Source organism: Motacilla alba, chromosome 10 (genome assembly GCF_015832195.1).
Source record: "Motacilla alba alba isolate MOTALB_02 chromosome 10, Motacilla_alba_V1.0_pri, whole genome shotgun sequence".
NCBI lineage: Eukaryota > Metazoa > Chordata > Aves > Passeriformes > Motacillidae > Motacilla > Motacilla alba.
Genome location: NC_052025.1, coordinates 10,696,068 through 10,719,626, shown reverse-complemented (window position 1 = coordinate 10,719,626; position 23,559 = coordinate 10,696,068). Strand labels below are relative to the sequence as shown.

At 37.6% G+C, this 23,559-nt stretch overlaps 1 protein-coding gene across 2 annotated transcripts in view; it reads right to left on the bottom strand.

The window, feature by feature from the left end:
* Nucleotides 1-23,559, bottom strand: part of TRPM7 (transient receptor potential cation channel subfamily M member 7) — a 52,641-nt gene that overhangs the window by 6,819 nt on the left and 22,263 nt on the right. For both annotated transcript variants that reach the window (XM_038147538.1, XM_038147537.1), the window contains exons 4-30: nucleotides 23,285-23,483; nucleotides 21,931-22,144; nucleotides 21,273-21,397; nucleotides 20,483-20,654; nucleotides 19,531-19,705; nucleotides 18,651-18,774; nucleotides 18,042-18,114; nucleotides 17,661-17,761; nucleotides 16,676-16,810; nucleotides 15,834-15,887; nucleotides 15,119-15,259; nucleotides 14,519-14,653; nucleotides 13,642-13,922; nucleotides 12,966-13,194; nucleotides 11,582-11,737; nucleotides 11,300-11,443; nucleotides 10,588-10,716; nucleotides 9,646-9,930; nucleotides 8,432-8,606; nucleotides 7,752-7,884; nucleotides 6,738-6,922; nucleotides 5,919-6,051; nucleotides 4,720-5,435; nucleotides 2,640-2,716; nucleotides 1,714-1,773; nucleotides 607-688; nucleotides 170-240 (exon numbers count right to left, since the gene is read on the bottom strand). In XM_038147538.1, the coding sequence (XP_038003466.1) occupies nucleotides 170-240; nucleotides 607-688; nucleotides 1,714-1,773; nucleotides 2,640-2,716; nucleotides 4,720-5,435; nucleotides 5,919-6,051; nucleotides 6,738-6,922; nucleotides 7,752-7,884; nucleotides 8,432-8,606; nucleotides 9,646-9,930; nucleotides 10,588-10,716; nucleotides 11,300-11,443; nucleotides 11,582-11,737; nucleotides 12,966-13,194; nucleotides 13,642-13,922; nucleotides 14,519-14,653; nucleotides 15,119-15,259; nucleotides 15,834-15,887; nucleotides 16,676-16,810; nucleotides 17,661-17,761; nucleotides 18,042-18,114; nucleotides 18,651-18,774; nucleotides 19,531-19,705; nucleotides 20,483-20,654; nucleotides 21,273-21,397; nucleotides 21,931-22,144; nucleotides 23,285-23,483 (4,504 nt within the window). The remainder of the gene's footprint in view (nucleotides 1-169; nucleotides 241-606; nucleotides 689-1,713; nucleotides 1,774-2,639; nucleotides 2,717-4,719; nucleotides 5,436-5,918; nucleotides 6,052-6,737; nucleotides 6,923-7,751; nucleotides 7,885-8,431; nucleotides 8,607-9,645; nucleotides 9,931-10,587; nucleotides 10,717-11,299; nucleotides 11,444-11,581; nucleotides 11,738-12,965; nucleotides 13,195-13,641; nucleotides 13,923-14,518; nucleotides 14,654-15,118; nucleotides 15,260-15,833; nucleotides 15,888-16,675; nucleotides 16,811-17,660; nucleotides 17,762-18,041; nucleotides 18,115-18,650; nucleotides 18,775-19,530; nucleotides 19,706-20,482; nucleotides 20,655-21,272; nucleotides 21,398-21,930; nucleotides 22,145-23,284; nucleotides 23,484-23,559) is intronic.

Below are 23,559 nucleotides of genomic sequence, written 5' to 3'. Positions count from 1 at the left end.
AACTTCTTCCCTTAGTGAAAACAGGTCTCCTGTTGCCTCCTAGAACAAGCAAGTCCACAAATCAGTATTACTCTTTATCTGTTTCTTCTCCTTTATTTGTTCAGCTTCTAGTTCTGCTCAAGAGTTGAGCAGAGGTTGATACAAGGTTGACACAAAGGTTGATACAAACCGTCAGTAAGGCTGCTTTAGAGTCAACTTGCTGCGTGTCTTCACTCGAAGCTCTCCTGCTCTTGCTGTACACTACAAATGAAGGAGATTTGTAACTGGACAAAGAATGGCAGCTGTCACTGTCACCTGTTTCCTAACAGTGAACAAACAGGCAGCTTAATGTAGCTCTCATGAAACAAGCCTGACCCACAGCTTTAGAAGAAGTTTGCAGTCTCAACTAGATCACTTGGCGTTTTACAGCTCTGGCTGCCCGTGGCACATCCAAGGTAACAGAACATGGCTAGAAGAACCACAAGAGGCAGAAGAATCAAGTACTACCAAACAAAAATATTTCAAGATTATTTAACCATTTGTGTTCCCTTGGCATCTTCTTAGGATACCCATTAGCAAGGCAAGTTAGAGACAACATTAGGGGACCTGAGCAGAGCCCAGACTTACACTGCTCTGAGTGGGCTGTCAGAGGGTCAGTGAACCCACCACAAGAACTGGATTGTTGTAGACCACTGTCAGTTTGAAGACCCTACAAAAAAAAAAAGTTACATTTACCATCAGTCATCATTACCATTATTGCTTTCAACTTCTACCCTTGGAACACAATCTGCCCAGTTTTTCTTTTTAGGACTGGCAAGGATTCCTCTAAATTTCTGGATGTACTTCAAATACCTCACTGCACAGAAATGCACAAGCTGAGTGCATTAATTCAGTTTAAATGCTCTTCTCACAGTAGCCACCAGCTGTAACATTTTCAGGCACACGTTAAGACTCCTGACCCACACCAGAAGAGTTCTTTGCAAGAGAATGTTACAATAGCATAGGACTACAGAAATGTCAATTACACTGGATTCCTACAAGCACCATGTTCAGCTCATCAGTTTTGTGCCTTCGTTTGCTATCAATTCTTGTATAATTATTTGGCCCTGGCAGAAACTAAATTTCAATTTGCACCCACTTAAAAGAGCAACAAAAGGTAGTAAACTACTGCCATGTAAAAACCTATGGGTTATGAATGCAACTTCCTTATGGACATACTCCTTCGTAGCAATTACACATTGCTGGAAGATGTAATGAGGTGGTCAACTTTTGACAAGAAAATAATTCTTTTGCATAAAAGGAGAAAGGTAGTTTCATCACAAACTAGGAGTGTGTGTAGAGTGGCATAGGGCTTACTCATCTATTAGCTCCAGTGGTGACCCGAATAAAATGTAAAAATTCATTGTGCCCTGCTTTTGATTCCTGAAATCATAACAGTTAGGATTGTTGCCACCCTTTTTCACCCTTCCCTCTTACAGAATACACCCCACACACATAAACATACACAGGCCTCTGTGTGTGTGTGTGTCCAAAATGTCTTTCTGATGTGTGGTTGTGTGCATAAGAACCATTTCTTTACATCCCTAAACACAAGAACATTTTAGACTGCTGTCAAGGACACATCCAGTTTACAGATAATGAGATAAGAACAGAGACTCATGTCTTTACTGGAAAGAATATTTTAGTAAGTGTTGAAAATAACATTCCTAATAAATGGAAGCTTTCTTCACTTACTTGAAGTCTGGTTGTCTCTATACCCTCCAATATAGCTTTTTTGAAGTCTTCCTGCTGCTCCTATGAAAAAAGCAAAGTAAATCGTTAACAATAACACCAAAAAACATCCAAAAAAGCATAGAAAAAGCTTTTTGGTCACACATTATACTCATCAAAAGGTTCAGAAGCAGCAACTTAGCAGAACAGAAGCATTGCAAATGGTCATAATGCAATTCTCAGGTGTATTGTCCCCTGAATGCATGATAACTGCAAATAGTAATTTGTATGTACTAATTCAACACCTACATGGCAATAACTGTATTCATATACATATATATACATACACACATATATACACACTCATATTAGGAAGGCAGGTTTATGGTTAATTCCTTTTCCATTTTAGTAATTTTTATTATTCTCTAAGGAAATTTATTTAAGGAAATGGAAATTTTTCATTTTAGTTTATGATAAGTTTATTAAAAAGCTTTTTCTTCCTGGAAGCATAATGAACAATTTTTGTCACTTTTGAAAATTATATACAGTGTCATCTTGCTCTATAAATTATAATGTAAATTACTCCAGTCTTCCTAAAGGCTGATCTTGAAAGTTATGAGTGTAAAATATTTAGCTGAACACTAATTATGGGATACTTAATTTTATCTCAATTGACAGTTGTAGTCATCTTAGCTTTCATAACCTCAGAGCTTGTTTATTTCTCTAGTATCCTATTATGAAGCAACAGTACTTGATGGCAGTTAAGGTTACATGAGTTTTCACTGGATTCTTTTTTTAAATCATTAAACAGATGCAAAGTGCAGTCTGCAAGAAATGCATAAGGTTTTTGATTATATTTGGTCTTAGACTTTTTCCAAACATACTGTGACATTGGAGTTTAAAAGAAAATTATCTCCATTAACATATTTGACAAAGCCTTTCATGCTCACCTCAATATCAGCACTCCTTTCCCTCATTTTGCTGGCTGCCTCTTTGAACCGCTGTAGGTCCATGCTGTCTCTGTGACCTTTGACACAGTGAATTCAAAAAGAGTATTCAAAATCAAAGGCAACCTCCAATGTTCTGACCATGCCAATAGTCTGCATCACCATAGCAAAGGGTTACAAACACCTAAGGTCTGTGTGCCTGTTTGCACTAGGAAAGACATTACAAACATGCTAAAGTGAAGATCAGTGTGACAATATCAAACTATTGCCTTTCCCGCACTGAGGTGTGGAGCACCACCATTCAAAAAGTAAAGCTAGTATTTTAAATTTTTACTCAAGCATATGCTCCTCACAGGAAAGGAACAAGGCCTGGATTACAGTACTTGTATGTATGCTTGACAAATGAAGGGAAAGTAGACAGTTTCCTGGAGGTAGCTTTTACAATATACCCTTCATCCTCCCAGTTGCAAGAAATACTTTTCAGAATTTTCCCAATCATGTGGCTTTATAATGAATGAAAATCTACTTGGCTTCACAATTGAAACCTGCATGGCATCACAAGTGGTGTAAATTGTGGACAGTAAGAATGAAGGGTATGTTCTAAATGCTAGAGATGTCAGAGGACCATATACAAAAAAATCTGGCTCCAGTAAATAAGTATAGTTAGTATTCAAAGTTATTAGTGGTGAAGTACATTTAAAGATTAGATAAGAGTTGTACAATCACTGTCCATAATTTCTGTTTAGCCTTGCTTTCTTTTTTCAACCATGAGGCACTTATACATAAATAGCTAATGTAGGTAACTTCTTAGAAATCCAAGTTTCACAGCAGTAGAAAAAACTCTCGTCTAGAGATTTAAATTTATACAACCTCAGCAAATCTCTGGAAAACACTGAGACATCCCTAAACAACTTCAGCAAGACAACACCTCTGCAGACAACCTGACAATTCCAGATTACAATCTTCTAATAACACTAAGCATACTTAAAGCATTATCTATTTTACAGGGATCAGTTAGTAAACCCACACCTGTGTTTTGCAATGAATCTGCCACTGTTTTACCATTCAGATAGGTAGGTAGCTAACCAAAACCATCCACCTTTTTGCTGTTAAGCAGAACTTGAGGGGAGGCAAAATGTTGTATTGAATTAAAGGACTTTGGAAGCTTCCAAAACGACAGCCCCAACCCAGATTAGCCTAGGCAACAGTGGAAGATCCCAGCTGTAACAGTGTTTAGAAATACAGTATAGGAGGAACCCTCAGCTTGACACAGATACCACAAAGATATTTGTCCAGGACTCCATCAGCCTGAGTAGTGTTCTGTAATTACGTCAAGAAATAGACAATATTTTTGATTTATGCAATCAGAAGGTAGGAGCTTTAAAATGAGCCACGAAAGGTTTGTCTACAGTGTCCGTACCAAGATGTACAGCTGCTAATTGTCCAAAACTGCTATACTCAACAACTGCATGTTTTTCAGAAAAATATTGTCTATGTGACAGAATTATGGAGAAATTATAATTTCAGTTAAAAAAAACGTTCAAGCAACATAGGGAAATTAGAGATGTTAAATGCAAAAAAAGCAGAGCAAAATGGTAGAATAAAGTCACCTGCAACCGGAATACACCCAAAATACCATACAATTCTTGATAAGTCAAACCTTGTGGCTTAGATTTGGTCCACAGTTTATGAAGTAGTCCCATTAGGATGTTAGAACATAAATCTCGGGTCTGCAGTTCCATTGCATGGACATGCTGACTTTTGGAAAGTTCATCTTTAACATTCAATTTTCCATGTGATCCGCCACAGTTGACTGTTGACATCAAGTCGCCCGTTGACAAAGAGAACTTCGTTTGGGGCTTGTTCTTCGCTAACTTGACAGGGGACTGGTGAGCACATTTGTCAACTCTGCAGCTGTAGTTATCATTAGTGTCACTCTCATCATGAATAAAACCACAATTAACGTATCCTCCATTTTCAACACAAGGTTGGGTGAAAGCAAGGCAAGCAGAGCCAGAAGCAAGAGGATAAGAGCAGCTAATAATGACTTCAGGACATTCAGAATCTACTTTGTTATACTTACCCACAAATGCACCAAATTCTACATTATTATCTCCTTCTGTAGCCTTAGAGAAAACAGTCTCTTCATGCTTTGCTGAAGAATCCAGCTGACTTTTGCAACTGGGTCGAGATGGAGTGCTAACAAAAAACTTTGTAGCTGGGGATGTTACATGTGGCATGCTGTTGGATGAGTTGCCTAATTTTTTACTTTTACTAGTGGATTTTGAGATCTCTGCAGCCTGTATTCGTTGGCGAAGTTCTGGAGGGGAAACAGCATTTGAAAATAAGGCACTGCCTGAGGAACCTGCCTCTTGGAAGTTTTTTTCTTCTCTTCGGGGAGCCAGAGCCAACTCCTGACCAATTGTCTTATGCTGGACTTCTTTGTCATCACGAATGGAAATGTTACAGAGTAAAGCATTATTACTCTCAAGGCCTCCTTGTGGAAAAGAACCAAAGACATTTCCAATGCTGTGCTTTTTCCACACAGATGATCTGAGAGAGCCATCCTCAATGAGATTTTGTGCCAAATGTTTTGAAATGCTCAATTCCCGGGTGATTTCATTATGAACCTTGCTGGCTTCTGAAGCTTTCTGGGCAGTCAGTGTTTTCAGAGTATCCACAGTTAGAGCAGACAGATCCTGGAGGTGGCCAATCTGTGAATCTAAAGACTGTAATGACCTTTTAATGTAGTTGACACGATCACCAACTTCCTTTATCTGAATGCACATTTGTTCCACCCTAAGAAAAATCAAATTATGAAGTAGATATGAAAGGTATTTTCTCAATATGCAAAAAAATCCATGATTATAACCCTTTCTGTCCATTTAATCAGGGGGGAAAACAACTTTGAAATGTCACAATAATACGACAGCATTGGACTGTTTTGTAATACATTTGTACATACTTCTGAATCACAGAATTAAAACAGCTATCAATAGAGGGCCCACAGCACTTACAGAAATCTATCAATCAGTTTCTTAAAACACCATGGGAAACTAAGTAATACAATAAAGATTGCCTCAGTTTACTGAGTGCTTCTATAGGTCAAGAAGAATCAATCCCATTATCAGTTTCTGCACAGCAATGGAAATATATACCATATAAAACTCACATAAACACTTTATGTTCTTGAGCTGCATTTCTCCCCCTTTAAAGTACATTAAAAAAAACCTGTAAAAGCTCTAATTCTCTATTCAGAAATTTTAATTGTAAATATTCTACCGTTCGAATGTGACTCGAATCCTCTCCTCACTTCCAGAATGAAATTTATCATCCTTTTCATTGAAATACATCTCAACACACAGCTCTTCAAAATCATGAAGTTTCTTCTGATCTTCTTCTGTCAGGAAGAGTTCTAAAGAGAGAACAACAATTAAGATGACATATGTAGTGAAGTTTTACAGGTGCTGAAAACTAACAGTCATAACTCTACAAAGGATGTAACAATAAAACACTACAATAAAAACAAAAAACCCCCAACAAACTAAAAAACCCTACCAGAGGGCCACCTAAGACCCTTCCTCTTTCATTGCAAAAAAAAAAAAAAAAAAAAAAAAAAAAAAAAAAAAAAAAAAAAAAAAAAAAAAAAAATTCAAGGCCAAAAATTGATAATAAAATAAAATAAAATTAAAATAGTGATTCTGAGAGGATCTGTGCACAGTATTATCATTCCCTACACTCCCACCCTTTAATCCCTTTGAGTCAGAAGCTAGATTCCTTAGCTGGGTTTTATTTTTTTTTTAAGTTTCAAAGAAGTTTTACAGAAAGAAAAAAGTTTTCTCCATTAGCAATAACAAGAAATCTAATCTATTTGTTTGTGTGATAGGTTAGTTTTACTGGAGATTTCTAGGGGTTGGCATTAAACTCTTGAGAAAAGCACGGTGATTTTCAAAAGAATTATCAATATTGAAAACAGAAAATTAAGGCCCCCTTTGACTTTCATCAGAATACACATTATAACCAAGAACATGGCGCTTTTCTGACAGTTTGCTTTAACTATGTCAAAAACATTACTGTAATTTTTTGGATAACTGTTCATACTTGGCCCGTCTGAAGCTTTGTCTGTCTTTCTTCTTTTACATATACAGCAGAACAGGGAAGCCATGTGGCTAAGAATGATCAGTGGTGGAGGCAGAACAGGTTTTTCATGGTAGGCCATAATGAAATGGTAGCGCTGATACTTCCACACGATGTTTGAAATTGCCTTGACTTGTAAATACACGTTGCTATAAGGGAACAGAACAATATCAACACATCAAGGTGTTTTTTGGGGTGGTGGGGAGTTGTTAGTGTTTGTTTAGTGGTTGTTGGATGGTTTGTTTTTTAACACTTTGATAACAATCTTGAATTCTGAAACCAGTTAAGTTAGAGACAAAAGCATAAACTTGTTTTCTGCTGCAAAATTATTTTTGTGGAAGTTGGAAACATATTCAAGAGAACACCGTGATCCAGAGCAAGGAGAGGGCTAAATGAATTCTCCCACCAGGTAACATCTCAGTATCTTTACTCAGAAATAAATTACACTGAGATCAAATTTCACGTTTGCTGAACAAAAAAATTAATTATTTCTAACTAAACCCAGAATTTTATATCACAACATGTTAATTCTGCACTCTGCCTTCTTCAGTGTTAGTGAGCTGCTTATGCCCATAAATCAAACACTTGCAGAGAACTATAAAAGACAATTGAACTACAATTGAACCCAACCAACTGGAGAACATTAAATTAATTTAGGAACAACAGTCAATAAAGACAAAGAAACAATTTCGTTTGTTTTCTGACAAAGAGAAGTTACAAAATGCCTTCAAATTTCCTTGAACTTCTGATTGCCCTGACCTCACAGATGTGACATGAACGAGTCACATCACACACCTCTCTAACTCAGTCATGGGCTTGCAGCGAGGAAGAGACAAAGACCAGCCCTAGAACCTGAAAAAACTTCCAGGAAATGGGATTGCTTTGATCTGGCATCAGTTCTTATCTTATCATCTTATTGCAGTGAGATAGACACTTGTCCAATTATTAGCAAAAATTAACTATTATCTACATACTTACTTGAAAAATGCAATCAGGAGATTAACCATAATTATGTACTGTACAAAGAGGTAGACAGCTTGAAGAAACGGGGTCAACCATGTTCCTGGGCCACAGAGATGAGCAACTTTTTCATCAGAATTATTTGCACACACTGTGTTGGGAAAAAAAGACACAGAGAAGACATGTACATCTTTGAGAACTCCCAGCAGGTACAGACACAAAAAAAAACCCTAAAAAAAAAAGTCACAGTTTGCAACAACCAACGATCATGCACTGGTTCTGCAGTTTGAAATGTCTCCAGGCATTTAGGGACTTGGTAGAAAAATACCAGAGACAATTGTTTCTGGCTGATACTATGCTGTAATCATATTATTGGCTTTTTAATAAAAGCATAGTACATCACCACAGCCAGAATTTTGTCATGATAGCTGTGGGGGCAGAATTCCAAAACCTTGCTAGGAATAGCCTTGAGAGAAATTGTAATTATGTATTTTTTTTCTAAGCCAAACAAGTTTTAGAAAAAGAAATTGAAGAATCAGGTCATATAGTTATACAGCTGCAACCCACAAAAGGGAGATATTCCATTGAATGGAATCAATGCCAGCAGTACTGGGACTTTCAGAAAATTGGAATTTCATAAGATTTTTATAAGACCTTATCAGAGTAAGTTCTCTTGCTTCAGAATTGCAGTATCTTACCATCAATTTCATAGGCATAGACTTCACCAAAAATCATCCAGTATGGATGAAACACAATATCTCTAGCAAGAGTCCAAGAGGGTGCCTCATCAGGATACAGTATTGCCTTCCTGGGAACACCAAAACTAAGTAGTACAAGCGCCATAATCACCACAATGTAAAACATGTTGGCCACCTGTTAACATAAAAAAGTCAATTATTCCACAAGGTCATAAATATGATCTCACAACTCTAAAAACTTATAAAGTGACAAGGCACACTTGAGAAATTCTATGCATCATATAAGGAAAAAAGTCCAGGACACAAATATTTTACTCAGAAAATTTTGTTGAACAACAAGCCCTGTTAAAAAAACCCAAATTTTTCCTGTCCTTTTTAGTACCCTTGGCCAAAGACAACTGAGCATATTTCCCTTTTAACTTGAATACTATTAGGTACACAAGGAGCAGCTGACAAAGAAATATTCCTTCCTGAAGGTACTCAATAGCTGCACAAAAAACAGAGGTAGTTTTCCAGGGGCAGGAACACAGAACCTATGCCTCTTGCAAGAAATCAAAGTGAGAAATGAGCAACTTGACTGCCCTTGTTTTAAGGAATGACAGGGTTCAATTTTGTAAGAACCATTCTATAGGGGGAAGAAACATAAAAGTCCCTTTCACATTCATATATACAGCTCTCAAGCCTTAAAATGGTTTTTAACATTTAGAATAGCTACTGACAGCAGAACTAGGTTATTTCATTTTAAGTTTAAACAATTTAATTTTTTTTTTGGTGTGAGATGATAAGAAGCACAATCTATTCCCAGTTTTCCATAGCACAAAACCATCAAAGTGCTTCAGGACACTAAACAAGTTAAAAGTGTTGACCTAAAGAACACAAAGGCTATAAATTCCAGACCTAAATGGGAAGCTGAATCAAGACATAGGCTTCTTTATATTCATTTAAGTCTCTGACATCTAAGAACAAAACAGGCCAGAGAAGGAAGATTTGCCATTTTTTTACATTTGTGTAACAAGGATAGCTCCCTAAAGAAGCTTTCTAATCAGTGCTTCTTTTGAAACCCTTTAAGTTATATTCCAGCTAGCTAATTCTGCACACCAAGTTGTTATCCTATTACAGCAGGATAAGGAACTTCTAACTAAATAAAACTATTGAGAGAAGTTGTAAATGGATGTAGTGGGGAAAAAAGAATCAGTAACAAACATAGTACTTACCATTTTCCCAATCATCATAACATAAGGGCCAGCCTGTTGATTTACAGCTAGAAAATCCAGTAATCGCACATACCAAAAAATTATATTGAGACAGTATGTTATTCTTCCAGCAACAAAGATGTAATTTTCTCTGTAAGTGTTTTCTCCAAAATTCCCCTTGGCTCCAAATCTTAATGCAAACCCAATGAAGAAAGTGACAATGGCAACTGTGTCACTGATATTGAAGTAATCACTGAACCACACTTTGATCTTCTGATTAATCTTCCCAGCCTCTGACATAAAAATCTGTAAAAGAAATGAAGGTCAGGACAGCTCATATTCATCGCACAGGGACCAACAGTAAAATATATGAATCACTAGCACTTTTATACTTGCACAAATACAATAGCTATTCAAATTGAGAACTCTTAAATGCTGAGCAATCAAAACCAGAGTTTAACCGTGTCAGCTTCACAACAAGGAAAGGAGGGTTTTGCTCTGTCTAAACAATTCATTAAGGAATTTTGGATTTAGTTGAGTTTTTATTTCTTTTGAGGCAGTGAAAAAAATGAACCCAATCTGCCTTCAGTTGAGCCTGAGCTGCCAGGTTAAGGGACTGACTTCATCTCTCCCATCTAAAAATTATTACAGAACTTCCATAAAGTCTCTTGCTGACCAGGAACATTTGTAGTTATGATGGCTCTCCTGTGTCATTGAAGCTTTTTTTTGGTTTTGTTTTGATATCTTGGTCATAGCACAGTGGTAGAGCCTGCCTGACAAATAAATACACATTTTACAAATCCTCCATCTAGCAACCTGTACCAAGCTTTAAGATAAAGGTATTAAATCATGTACTCTGATGCTTAAGGTTTCTTTGGTTTTCTTGTTTACAGAATAATAGTTTAAAGCATACTGTTTTAACTGACAAAGAAAGGCTAAAATCCCAGACTGTTACTGGCATACCTCACGAATCTTCTCAATTGCTGATGTGAAAATGTAAGCAATAACAATCCACTCCTGAACAGATGGTAATTCTTCCATTTTTACAAGAACCACAAATGTGTAGAGCATGAGGAATCCTAAGTATGCCAACTAAAAAACCAAACAAAACATATACATATAATTATTGGAGGATCCTTTCAAGATGTACATGGAATCATTTGATGTGGTATACAATAAAAGCTTCAAGTTTAATTATAAGACTATATTTACCCTTTTTAACAGACAAGTTATAATTTATAAGGGGATACAAACATTTTCATCCTAGAAGAGGAAAAACAGCTGTAATAAGCTATTTATTGTCAGCAAAGCTTTGCTCTTATTACAGCTATTTTACTTCAGAACAAATTCTAGCATTTCTTCTACAGCGACTGAAACGAAGCTGAGCATGCACTTGAGACTAACACATGGTTATAGAACTCCTGCTAGCAACTGATGAAAAGAATGACTCAGAACAGAATTTAAAAAACCCCAATCCACAGGGCACAGCACATGCTTATGCAGTTTCATAAAATGAAGTATTTCTCATTTACAGCTCAGCAAGGTAAGGGGTTTTCTGTCTGCTTTTTGGATAATGCTTAACATTGACTCAATCAGAGCTACATGTTGGGAAAATAACCCAAAAATCTGAGCTATGTTTCCAAATAAAATACACACTATACAGAAAAAAACTCACCGTATTAAACCAAAACTTCACAATTGGAGCATGATAAAATGCATAAAACTTCTGTGTAATTGGGAGTCTTTTAGGCTTGGCTGGAGTCTCCATGTCATGCTTTTCCAAAGTACTGTCCAAGATCCTCACTTCTTTAAAAACCTCCTAAAATAAAATAAAACCTGTTAACTTCCCACACAGAAATACATGCTATCTGGCACTAAATTTCTCTTCTTTAACTTAAAAATGTAATTATTTAAGTGAAGAATGTTGTTTTTAACATCTCTCTCTGCCCCACATTACCATAGGTATTTCATCTGCTGCAGTCTGGAAGTTGTTCTCACTGTCATCCATTGCCATTTGATGAGCATCTTGAGACTGAGGAATGTGGGACATTTCAGCCTTGGTTTTATATTCCAACAGCAGGATAGCAGGAGGGAGTAGAATACTCAGAATCACCTGGAAAAGATGAAGACTAAGTGTAAGTAGTTCACAACTACATTAAAGCATCAGAATACACCAACACACAGAATAGCCTTTGAAAATGTATTATCTAAATTTCACTTGCTTGCTATTGAGGGGAAAAATGTAGAAAATAATTAGTTGTTATTACTTGTATATACCCCTAAGAGCTTAGGATCACATATACAGAGTGTTTCTTGACTTGAAGACATAGAAAATGGGAAAAACCAAGACATTCCAAAATTCAAAGCTACTAGAAAGAACGTACTCCAAGCCTGAAGATAGAGGTTCTGTTCACACTCTGTTATTTAATCCACACCCAGAAGCTCTGGAACAGTGCATTGTTACAGTGTATTTTAAAAGCATTTACCAGGTTGTGGTTTGTGGGGGGAGAGAGGAGTGGTGTATGTTTGGGGGGTTTTTTTCAATTTATGGTAAAAAAATGAGCTAAGGTATAGATGAAGAGAGTAAGTGAAAGCTATTTATTAGCCTGTTACAAAGCAAACAAGAAAACAGTTAATCAGTTATCAAAGAGGATTTTAGTAGGTCACAAGTTAAATGATGCTTGTAGGTATTTTGTAGGAAAGTTTTATTTCATCTTATTTCTAGCAACAATTAGGTTTTGGTACCTAATTTCTCAAAGAAATATGCAACTCCCATTTTGGCTCAATTGATCTATATCAATTTTCTCTGTCTAGATCATAATTGATCTATATCACACAATGGGCACCACTGGAAAACCTGTCCCCAGTTTGCCTACCCTTGCTAAGTTCTCTGCCCTGTTTTTGCTCAGTTCCTCCAAAATAGGATATTCACAAAGCTTCTTCACATCAAGTCTTATGTGTTCCCTGTAAAAAGCCAAAATGCATGAAACTACAGTCTTACAACAGGTTTTCCATCTGTTAAGGACTGTTACTACTATGTTTTTAGTAGTGGATTAGTATTCACATGATCTCTTTAAGCCTCTGATTAAAGGCTACTTGCCTGGTTTTTGCCTTCTATATTTCTGTACCTTATTTGAAAAGATAATAGAGTGTCAAAAGAAGCGTTTACAACAAATATTCCAGTTTTGATTATGTTATAGGAGACTGGTTTACAGGATTTATTAATAAAAGCTATAGTTGTGAAAGCTGTACACTAACAGCATTTAAACACACACTTTTCTTCCCTTTAAACAAAAACTCCATTGACCCTTTTTACATGAATAAACTGCAACAGCGCTTACTTTGTACCATGAATTCTTCCTCATGTTCAGCCTTCCCATCCACATATCTGATAACAACATCTGTGTGCAAGTGTGTGCTACAAATGGACGGAGCCTCGAGGACACTGCCAGCTTCAGACAAGTGGAGTTGCTCCAGTTTTTGAGTTCATAAGTCAGTAATTTCATGGCCATAGTTTCATCTTGTCGGAAGGACTGCTCCAACAGCTCAACTGCCAGCTGACCAAACTCGCTAAAATGAAGGAAAAAAACAAAATAAAATATAGTATCTATAGAAATTACCATGAGTGAATTTTCTTGCACAAATTCCCAACTAGCATAACTTGAAGGGACTATTATTTCTGTACAGATACACTGACTTGTAACCACAATATATTAATCTGTGACTTCTGCTAAAAACAACAGCTGTTTTAGCATGCATATAAAACAGAAATTACAGAGAAGAAAAAGGCACATTGAGTTTCCCTTTGATTTTACTATAAATCAAGACTTTTAACAGCCCTCAAGAAAGAGCAATATCTAATATAAAGCTTCTACTAGAGTTCCACTTAAACCTTTTTGCAAAACATAATTGTCTTCAAGTGTGCTAACAGAATAATTTGTGTTTTGTTCATAAATAGCCCACTACTTTTATGGCAGATGTCAAGAAAATATTTTGAACAATAGGAATGTAATTTACTTGGAATACTGTTTCAGTTCTTCCGAAGTATCATCAACAAGGTCACTTTGTTTTGCCTCATATGCCATGGACCTATAGACTTTGCAGGCCACCAAAGCTTTGGCCATGGACTCCTCGCCGTGCTGCCAGAAGAAAAGAGCCATCTTCTGCCTCTTCATCAGCACTGCCCACAGCAACAGCTCGTTCAGAGGATAAGCAAAACGTCTCGTTTCAGGATCATCTATGTCAACTATTTCATCTTTGGTTCTTTTCTTTTTTCCCTCTTCTGCACCAGTGTCAATCTTCAAAATAAAATCACAAAGTCGCATTTTAAGTCGCTATACTTGGTCATTATGTAAATTGAAATAAAATGTTGAGTGATCCAATATCAGATTATAAATAATTATAAAAAGAAAAAAGGAAATTTTTGAGAACTTCAAAAGCAGCTGGAACTTTTGTTCAAAAACTTCAGTTGAGTACTGTGAGACTGAATTAATTTGAATTATAGATCAAAGAAAAACCGTAACTAATATACCTACATACAAATAAAAAAATTCATGCAAACTGCTCGTAGTAGTAACACATGGCCAAATCTTGCCCTATCTACCAGGCCATATGAGTCCCACCTTCATTACTAGAACTCCGTCAAAGAGAAACTTTTTGGTCCCTAACATTTCAAAGCTTATCCACAAGACTCCAATACAGAAACACCCTTTACAGAATCCTGTAAAAAAGCTGCAGTTTAGAAACAAGTACAAAAGCAAGGTTGAAATTCCAGCTTTACCAAAGTCAATGCAATTGCTGCCACTCACACGCCAGTGGCACTGGTGTTTCCAGCAGGCTCCCCACTCTCAGCTACATGAAACAAACCCCCACCGTGCTGCCCCACAGCCCTTACCTTTGGTTTGTACGGCTGCGCTGTTTTGATGAAATGATTATGGCGCATCTTCTCCTTCTTGTCTGCCCTGTTACCAAAAGACTCATGGCTTTTACACATCTGAGGAGTGGTACTTGAAGGATTTCGCCCAGATCTCTGCAACAAGGAGAAGGGGTTTGGTTACTGAAACATGGATGAACTCAAACAGCACAACCAGAATTCTCACTGGATATTTAACACGGTTTGTTGTTTGTTTCCATTGTTTTTAAGAAGTCACTAAATGGGCAGTTACACTTGTTGGTTAGTGTAGCTTGCACAAGAAGCTAAAAATCTGCATCCCAAGCCCTGGTGAATCTGTATGTGTAGTGTCCTTTCTTCCCCTACAAGCAGGAAAAGAGGGAATCCCAGAGAAGGAATTAGGATATGCTAGAATAAGGTTGAGGAGAACAAAACCTGTTGCTAGCCCTCAATCCCAGGTCAGTCCTCAGCTGCCCTCATAGTCCTCACCACTGCATTTAAACGAACCAGTCCATTGACAAGAAGAACAAACCAACATGGATTCAATCATTGTAGAAAACACAAAGGTTTGGGTTTTTTCAGTTGGGAACAGATGGGACGTACCCGGTTGTTCCCGCTGAGACTGTTGTATATCGCTCTGAAGCGTTTCCTTGTGTAGGTGCATCTGTAGGTCCCTCCCATCAGATATTCAATAACCAGTCCCACATCAATCAGGTTGATTTTATATCCTGGAGGAAGATTTCCCTAGGAATAAAAAAGGTATTTTTGCTTTTTCAATGTATAGTATTTAACTTGCTTAGAGTGTTTCTACATGTTCTATCACAGCTTTAAATAATAATTTTTAAAAAAAGAAGCCTTTCATGATAAAAAAACCCCTCCAACATAAAACCCAAGAAGCATCTACATGACTCAACAGTTATTAATTTTAAACAAAGACCAGGTTATACCTTTCCTGCGTGAACGCCCCTAACAGAACAGATACTTATTCCATTGGTGGGGGAGGCACTGGAAGTTTTTTTGTCTATTGTTTTAACAGCCAAAATTTCTCCATGCTGGAAGCATCAGCTTTCAATCCCCCCAAGAAGGAAAACAATCAAAAGAAAGATGAAAGACAACAATCTTTGGGTTTAACATCTTTTGGGCAACAGGGCACCAAGCATAGGACAAAAACACTGAAAACAACCAAAATGTCTGCAGAGGTAACTTAATACTTAAAATAAAATTCTATTAATAAACAGTAGATCAAATTGATAGTCAAATACAAGAAATTAACAAAAAATAACTGGTAGTTTGACAGATTTTTACATGGACAGCATACCTGTTTGACATCCCGAACAAGATGAAAGAGTGTTGGGTTAGTTGGGCCTTGTTTCTTTATAACAAAAAAGAGGAAAAATTTGGAATGAGAAATTAGCATGCAACAGCAGCATCATAAGAGGTTAATTTTAAAAACTAATTTAGAATATAAAAATATAATAAAATATAAATAAATATAATAAATAAACTTCTCAAGGAGGCTTCTCTACAGACCTTTATTAGCTAAATAATTATTTTTTCTTTTTTTGTCAAAGCAGATACTGAGACTATTAACTCAAATCTAAGTCATATTCGTGTACTAATCACATCAGCTAATTTTTGGTGGAAGGTTCTTTGTTCTGTGTTTGGATACTGTTATCAAAATTACCTCAGAATTCTTAGATCAACACCGACAGTAACAAAATTTTATTAAGTAATAATTATAACTATGCAGGTTGACAAATTAAACCACTTCTAGAACTACTATGATGTTAACTGCTACAGACAGAATGAAGCCCTTTCAATCTCAGATTCTTGGGCACAAGTTTCACCCATGTGACTTTCTCTTGTTCTCTTCCCCACTGTGTTTTGCACACTTTATGTGTCCACAGAGCTGCCATTTTCCCTTTAGTGACTATCCCCACCATCACACAGATAACCACCCTGCTGACAGACAATTCTGGTGCTGCTGGAGCTGTGCACAGCATCCAACAGCATCCACTTCCCCACTCCAACCTTGTGCCCAGGAGCCTTCCCTACCAACACCCCACAACCTCCAGACTGCTGCACATGAGCCAGGACACAACAGGCTGAGCAACTAAAAAACTGCTTTAAAAGCAGCTCAAAAAGTAATCATTTACTTACTGTGTTATAAAGTTCTTCCAGCCTGGGAATTGTAAGAAATTTGTGCATGCTAACTCCATTTTCAATCAGAAGTTTCACAAATGCAACTCTGTCCATCACAAGGGCATCCAGCATAGCCTGTTCCAGGGAGCCAACCTACAACAAAGGAGCAAAAAGGAGGAGCCTAGAGAGAGCCAGCAAAAAAGTGAACTTAGATACTGTATCAACCTCCTTCATTTAGAAGGCTGGAAAAACCTTACATGTCTGTAAAGATGTCACCCTCTGTTCAGAATATCCCCTGAACTTCACAGAGTTACAGATGGGAGAATACCCTGAAGACTTGAACTGTTCCATAGGTACTGCCTACTGAGACAGTGGGACTAAGGAGACATTTGGTTTAACATAATTGAGGTGCTCTCATAGGCTGATACTGGATAAAATAAAAAAAGACATTAAATTTCTAAAGCACAGTCTGCTTCAAAGATGTCAGAACCATCATGGCAATCAACAAGCCTTACACAGTACTTCTGACTGCACACTCAATGTGTTTTATTTTTACTGGGGAGAAAAGGCAAGAGCCACCAGGTAGTTCTTAAACTCATTTTCAAACTACAAGTACCAGACATTTTGTCCGTCCCTCAAAAGACGCTGTAGTGCTGCCAAAAGTGCATTTTACTAGATGCTTCTTAAGAACTTTCCAGGGCCATGCAACTGTAATGAAGAAAGAGCATCTGACTAACATGAATTCAGCTTCCACCTTCTATAATGTGTTTTCTCTGCCAGTTATTCAGAATAGTTAGCACATTTCTATAATTTTTGGACCATTTTCAAATACAGCAAAACAGCTTTAAGGCTATGCAGTACACCCAAATTACTGTCTCAAAATAAGCATGTCAATACTCCAAAGTCTCTCTCTCTCTCCAAAAGTCAAGATTCATCCTTTACAGTAAATTGAGCCTCTCTCTATTAAGAATTATCATTCTGCTTAACCCAGACCATTACATACCAGCCACTGTTGCCCATAAACAAAAACGTGATTTTTGGCTATGTCAACTCTGTCCCATGCAAGTGTAAGAACAAGCTGGTCAAATGCAGATGCATTCGTGCCTTAAGAAGCAAACATAATGAAGAAAATTTAAGATTAATTATAATACAAAAATAATAAACATTCTTGCTTCCTAAAAAGGCCAAATCAAGCAATCTACCACAAAATTATGTTGTATATGTCATAATTTCTGTCATGTTATAGCATTACACAATGAGAACACAGGTATTTATTTGTTTAAAAACTTATGATTCCTATTGGTATTTTATAAATAATCCATCACATAAACAGTAATCAATAACAGCTGCATGTTCCAAATGATCTGAAAAAATTAAGTCTCACCTTTTAATAATGCTGTAAGTATTGCAACATCAATGTCCTGATGCTCATCTGACCCAATATGAAATACTGTAATCTGTCCAAAATGGGGAAAAATATTTAAAAGTTATTTTCAGGCAAAGGCTTCAGTCTTTTAAATCTTTTTCAATTCCTGACATAAAAGACAGCTTGTCTTCAATGCAACTTGAAGCCTGTTCAACTTAAACTTTTAGTTTAGCATTCTGTTTTGTTTTCCTAAGTGGGAATCTTCAATGAACTTGAACTTCTTTTCCTCCTATGGTAACAATTCACTGCTCTCTATAACACAGTATCCTGTTTACCTATCCAGTCCATTACAGATCATGAGATTAACCTGCCAGCAGACATGATTAGCTGAACAAGGCATTTTTTTATCTCAGAACAGCACAATGGTGATGTCCAAACGAGACACCAGTCCCTGAACTCAGGCTACACATGGCCTCTATGAAGTCGTTTTGCTTTAAGCATGCAGTGATACTGTACCTTTATTAGTAGTCATAACTAAAAGATACAAAAAAAGAAAAAAAAAATCATATCATATAGCCACAAATGCATGCACATTGCATAGAAAATTTTATGGCAAGATCTACTTACAAGTTCTTTTTTTTTCATGCATTCCAGCAGTGTCTGAAACAAATGAACTGCTTCACTTTGACCAAAGTTAAATGTCTTTTTGATGGTTGAAATGATTTCAGGCTCAGCACCCTCAGGAACATTCCTGAGATTGAAACAAACAAACAGGAAAACAATTGTTTTAGATGAACAGCAATAACAACAATGCATTTAATTAGTTTTAACATGTCCATTCAAAGTCCTGTCATCTATAAGCTAATTACTGTTGCTGTGGCAAAACCTTGGGTAACCTTTAGTAAGAACTACAGGTTACTTAACCTACAATTCTATACCACTGCCTCCTAAAAGTAGCTCAACTCTCCCTCCCTTTCCTTCCCATACTGAGTTCTGAAATATTCTCAACCAGAAGATTTTGACACAAAATAATAAGCAGTCACTCATCTGAGTAAGACACATTTGTGATCTTAGCCTGGACAAAGCTGTTTGGTTTACAGCTACGTTAGATCCCTGCCTCTCAAGGTTCAGAGGCAGTCCCTGCAACAAGGACCCAGTGTGTTTAAGGATTTATGCAGGCTGACAACTAACCAGAAATCACCAAATCACCAAGCACTGTGGAGCCCAAGCACATCCCTTTTAATATTTGAAGCTACACTCAAAACAGGTAAGGTGTTTTCTGCACTAAACAGAAAAAGCTTTTGTATAGATTCAGGAAGAAATGGTCTCAAAACTCATCTGTGGATGACAGACATGCCATGGATCTGCACATCTTGTCATTTATCTGTGTATGACAAGAACCGTCTGGACACAATCCTGTGCCATGTGCTCTGGGATGACCCCCTGTGGTCCCTTCCATCCTGAGCCGTTCAGTGGTTCTGTCCAGCCTGGCACTGCTGGCACTTACCCCCCCTCCTCAGTTTGCTTGTGAACATAGGCCAGGATGTCTGCAGCTCTGCCAGTTCCTTCACACACCACCACGGGCACTGGAGGGCTCTCCTGAAGGAAGTCTAGAACTGTGAGGATGACATTGGGGCCACCTTCAAACACAAGGGCCACCACAGGCACACCTTGGCCAATTCCTAACAAATGGCAAAGATAAAATCCAGACAAAGCTGTAAGTGCACAGTGAACGCTAAGGCAGTTTACATGTTTAATAAATCACGTTTGTCCTTTCTATTGAATCAACACTAAAATACTGTCTGCCAGACATTAACTGATGGTAATGCACAGTTTCAAGCACTTTATGCTCTGGGCTGGGACACAAGCACTGCCAAGCTGGTCAATACAACAGGATACAATCTACAAAACAGAAGAGATTCCTCCCAGAAACATTCATGAACTAATGCAGAAAACTGAAGAATTTTTGGTTTTGAATCTCCTCTTCCAACTTCCCCCAGTAATTTCCAAAGGTGACACCACACACACAGTTTGAACATAGGCACATGGGAACCCTCTACTGATGGGAAACATTGCCAGAGCATTCCTGTAAGGGTCAAAGTACACGCGTTGCTCCACAACCGGGAAAACACCACACTGCAAACTGTGAAACTGCCAGTGTCAAAACCATTAATTAATCACACCAATCAGGACTTGGTGACAACACACTAAGACCTGAAGTGTTTGTTTTTACAAAGTAAATAGACAACTTTATGAATAAAGGATTCCTCTGTGGTCCCAGAGAAATCATAAATCTACCAGCAATAACCAGGGTCCAGAGCAGCTGCTGAAATTTGCAATTTTAGACTTGAAGTATAAAAAAAAGTTTTCATTTATTTTATTTTGTCATTCAGATGTTTGGTGCAAACACCTTTTTCATTAAGCCACAGTAACAGCCCTCAGGCACCAGAATTACTTACTTGCATGGATCCGTTGCAAATTAATAGTTTTTTCCAGTTCTCTTCGCAGTTTAACTTCTGCTCCATACTTTCCAACTGTTCCATCATCCACCAGAATGAAATGGGAATGGAGGTTATTTAGGACGTTTAGTTTACTTAATGGATTTAACAAGGTCTGATATGGAGCAACCACCTAAGTGCAAGCACACAACAATGTCTTTTACTTGCAAAGATTCACACTTGTTTCTGTGAAACTTAACTAGACACAAGAACGGGTGGCTCAACAAGAAGCACTGACACATATAAGGAAGCACTGACACATATAAGCATGCCTTGGATCAGGATACACCAACAGCTGCAGCTCTGAACTTTGTGCAGGGAAGCAGATAATTGTATCACTAAAAGGTGCTGTTCTGAAGGGTAACAAAGATGCTTTGAAAAGGTATCTTCGGTGAAAATTTGTGACTTCTCTGGCAAACAATAGCACTGAAGACTCCAAATTAAAATTTTCCAACTTATTATCCTCTCTAAATTTGAATTCTCTGTAATACTTTAGCATATTTGTTATTTGATTCAACAGTATCAGTGGGGGAGGAAAAAGGATTGTACTTCAGAACAAGCTCCTCCTGTAGCACATTTGCATTTTGCAACTTGTTTACAGTAACGATCTTGCATAAGTCACAGATGTCAGTGTATCTTCACAGTAAAGCAAGTATTCAAATGATGCAAAGCAAGGGAAAAACATGCTTGAGCAGATGTGTCAAAAGTAAATGAGGTAAATCATTATTTCAGTTAAGTAATTCCTCCTTACATCTCTTCCAACAAGGTCGTTTCTGTTTTCAATCACTCCCCACGGAGCAATCCCAATAGTGCAAATCTTTCGAGATGATCTGGAAGCGTGTTCTCTTAGAGCATCACCAACATGTTTTGCAACACCTGTTCGTGCATAAAAAAGATTCCAGTGCATTGAATGGCACATCTTACTAAGAATACAAATATTTATTTAGGTGTTTAACTGTTTTATTTAGATAACCAGGCCTTTAAGGATCTGGAAACTTACACACTACCAAAGAAAAGGCACCGTGCTACATCTATTAGGAGGAAACCAAGCCATTCAACAGAACAAATATTAGCCCAGCAAGAACTAAAGTGTTTCCAGCACATTACTGTATTTCTCTTTAATCACATTACACTCTTCCTTGTTTCAAAAGCAAAACCCAGAAAACAACCAAACAAAAAAAAACAAAGCCCAAAACCCCACCCCTCTATATGTTATTTCTCTTTCCAATACAAAACAGTATCCCACTTTCAAATACATATGTTCAAAATGTATTATTTTAATTTCATTTGACCAAACTCATTCAAATGTCTTTGGTTTAGGATACAGCAATGCATCCATACATTAAATATTTTGGCTCTTATAAAACTGTGATCCAGTTAATTGTGCACAATCTTTGCTAGTTCCTTACCTGTGTTCACTCCTCCAGTTATAATCCAGGCCCCTGTGGTCACTGCAGCTTTGATAAGACCTTTGCCAAGCAACTGTTTGATGCGTGGGTGAAGTTCAAATTTCTGCATGCCCCCATGGACAGATATAACAAGCTTTGGCAACTCCATCTGCCATTCTTTGAGCATAAGTTGCAGAATAGCTTCAGGCTTAGTGTCATACGACAACCGCACATACTGCAGGCACAAGAACAGAGTTAAAAGGTTCAAATGTGTAAAAAGAGGAACCAGGATGTATTTCAGGATATATTATCCTACTCCTGGCTATGGAAACTGTAATTCACTTTCTCAAAACACAGCAGATGCAATAAATGAACAAGCTTCCTTTATATCCTCTGTAATCCAGATGTGACAGTTTTGAAAGCAAGTTTTGGAAAGGAAACAACTACAGAAAGATCATGGTATTCCATCCTACTGGCATAGTGACCTAGGAAATGACTCTATGAAAGCACTGGATGATCTCTAAATTAGATGAAATTCAGAAGTATCTATAAAAGCTCTGTCATCTGCTGGGAGAGGCTTTTGTGTCCCCTGCAAAGAATTTTACAATCGCTTGGGTTTCCTTCCCAGTTCCTGGTGGGAAGGAAACCTATATTTTTCAACATAAAACTTCAAAACTGGCAGCTTTTTAACACTCTATGTTTAACAGCATAAGATAAAATAGATGGTTGATCAATGCTGCCACATCTTCAGTATGAGCTATTGACTAGAGGAGGGGACAGCAGGCAGAAATTGAACCCTTTCTGAATAAAGTTCTAAATAATAAAACAGCACTACTCCATTAAACTGGTTTGAGCAACCCCACTTGCACGCTGCAGAAGGAAGCAGAAATGAGAGTGGGCAGCCTGGTATTTCTGTGCTCCTAGAAAAGGGTTCACAGCAATTTCAAGCTACACTAAGTACAAAGGAAGCCATACGCTGCTATTAAGAACATGAAAGAACTGTGCCAAGGGCCCTTCTCGCACAGAGATGATCTGACCTGGAGCACTGCACTGTCCTTGGGGCTTCTGCCAGCTGCAGACAGAACTCAGCTCCCTCACTCAAGCACTTTGGTTGGACCACAGAAGTCACACTGTACAAGTATTCCCTGTAGCCTGCAACTGCATAAGCTTTAAATAATGTCTACCACAACTAAAAACATTTACAAATAGAAATTAGAAAGAATTCAAATCACAACAAAAATGGTAGAAGAGGGCACTGGTTTGTCACAATAGAAGTATTAATATTTCCAGCCTTAAATTTCAGAAGTTGAATTAAGCATTCAGCACCAACATGGTGAGAGTAAGAAAAAAAGAAACAACAAAACATCATACATGCCTTAGCCCTGTAAGAATGAGAGCCACCTTGAAAGTTGATGACACCATAAGCATCAGTAGAGGTCTGTTCTGTGTGTTTTTCCACGGACCATTCTTCTATTTCCTGATTGTAGTTTTCACCCAGCTTCACATCGGAGTATTTCATAGCCAGACTGGCAGTGAAACAAGCATGCTGTCTGACCAGGCGGCCACAGCAGCACCTGCAGCCACACCATGGAGAAGGCTTGGTAAATACTGCCATTGCAGGAGAAAAGAACTTCCTTTCTCCATAACAGG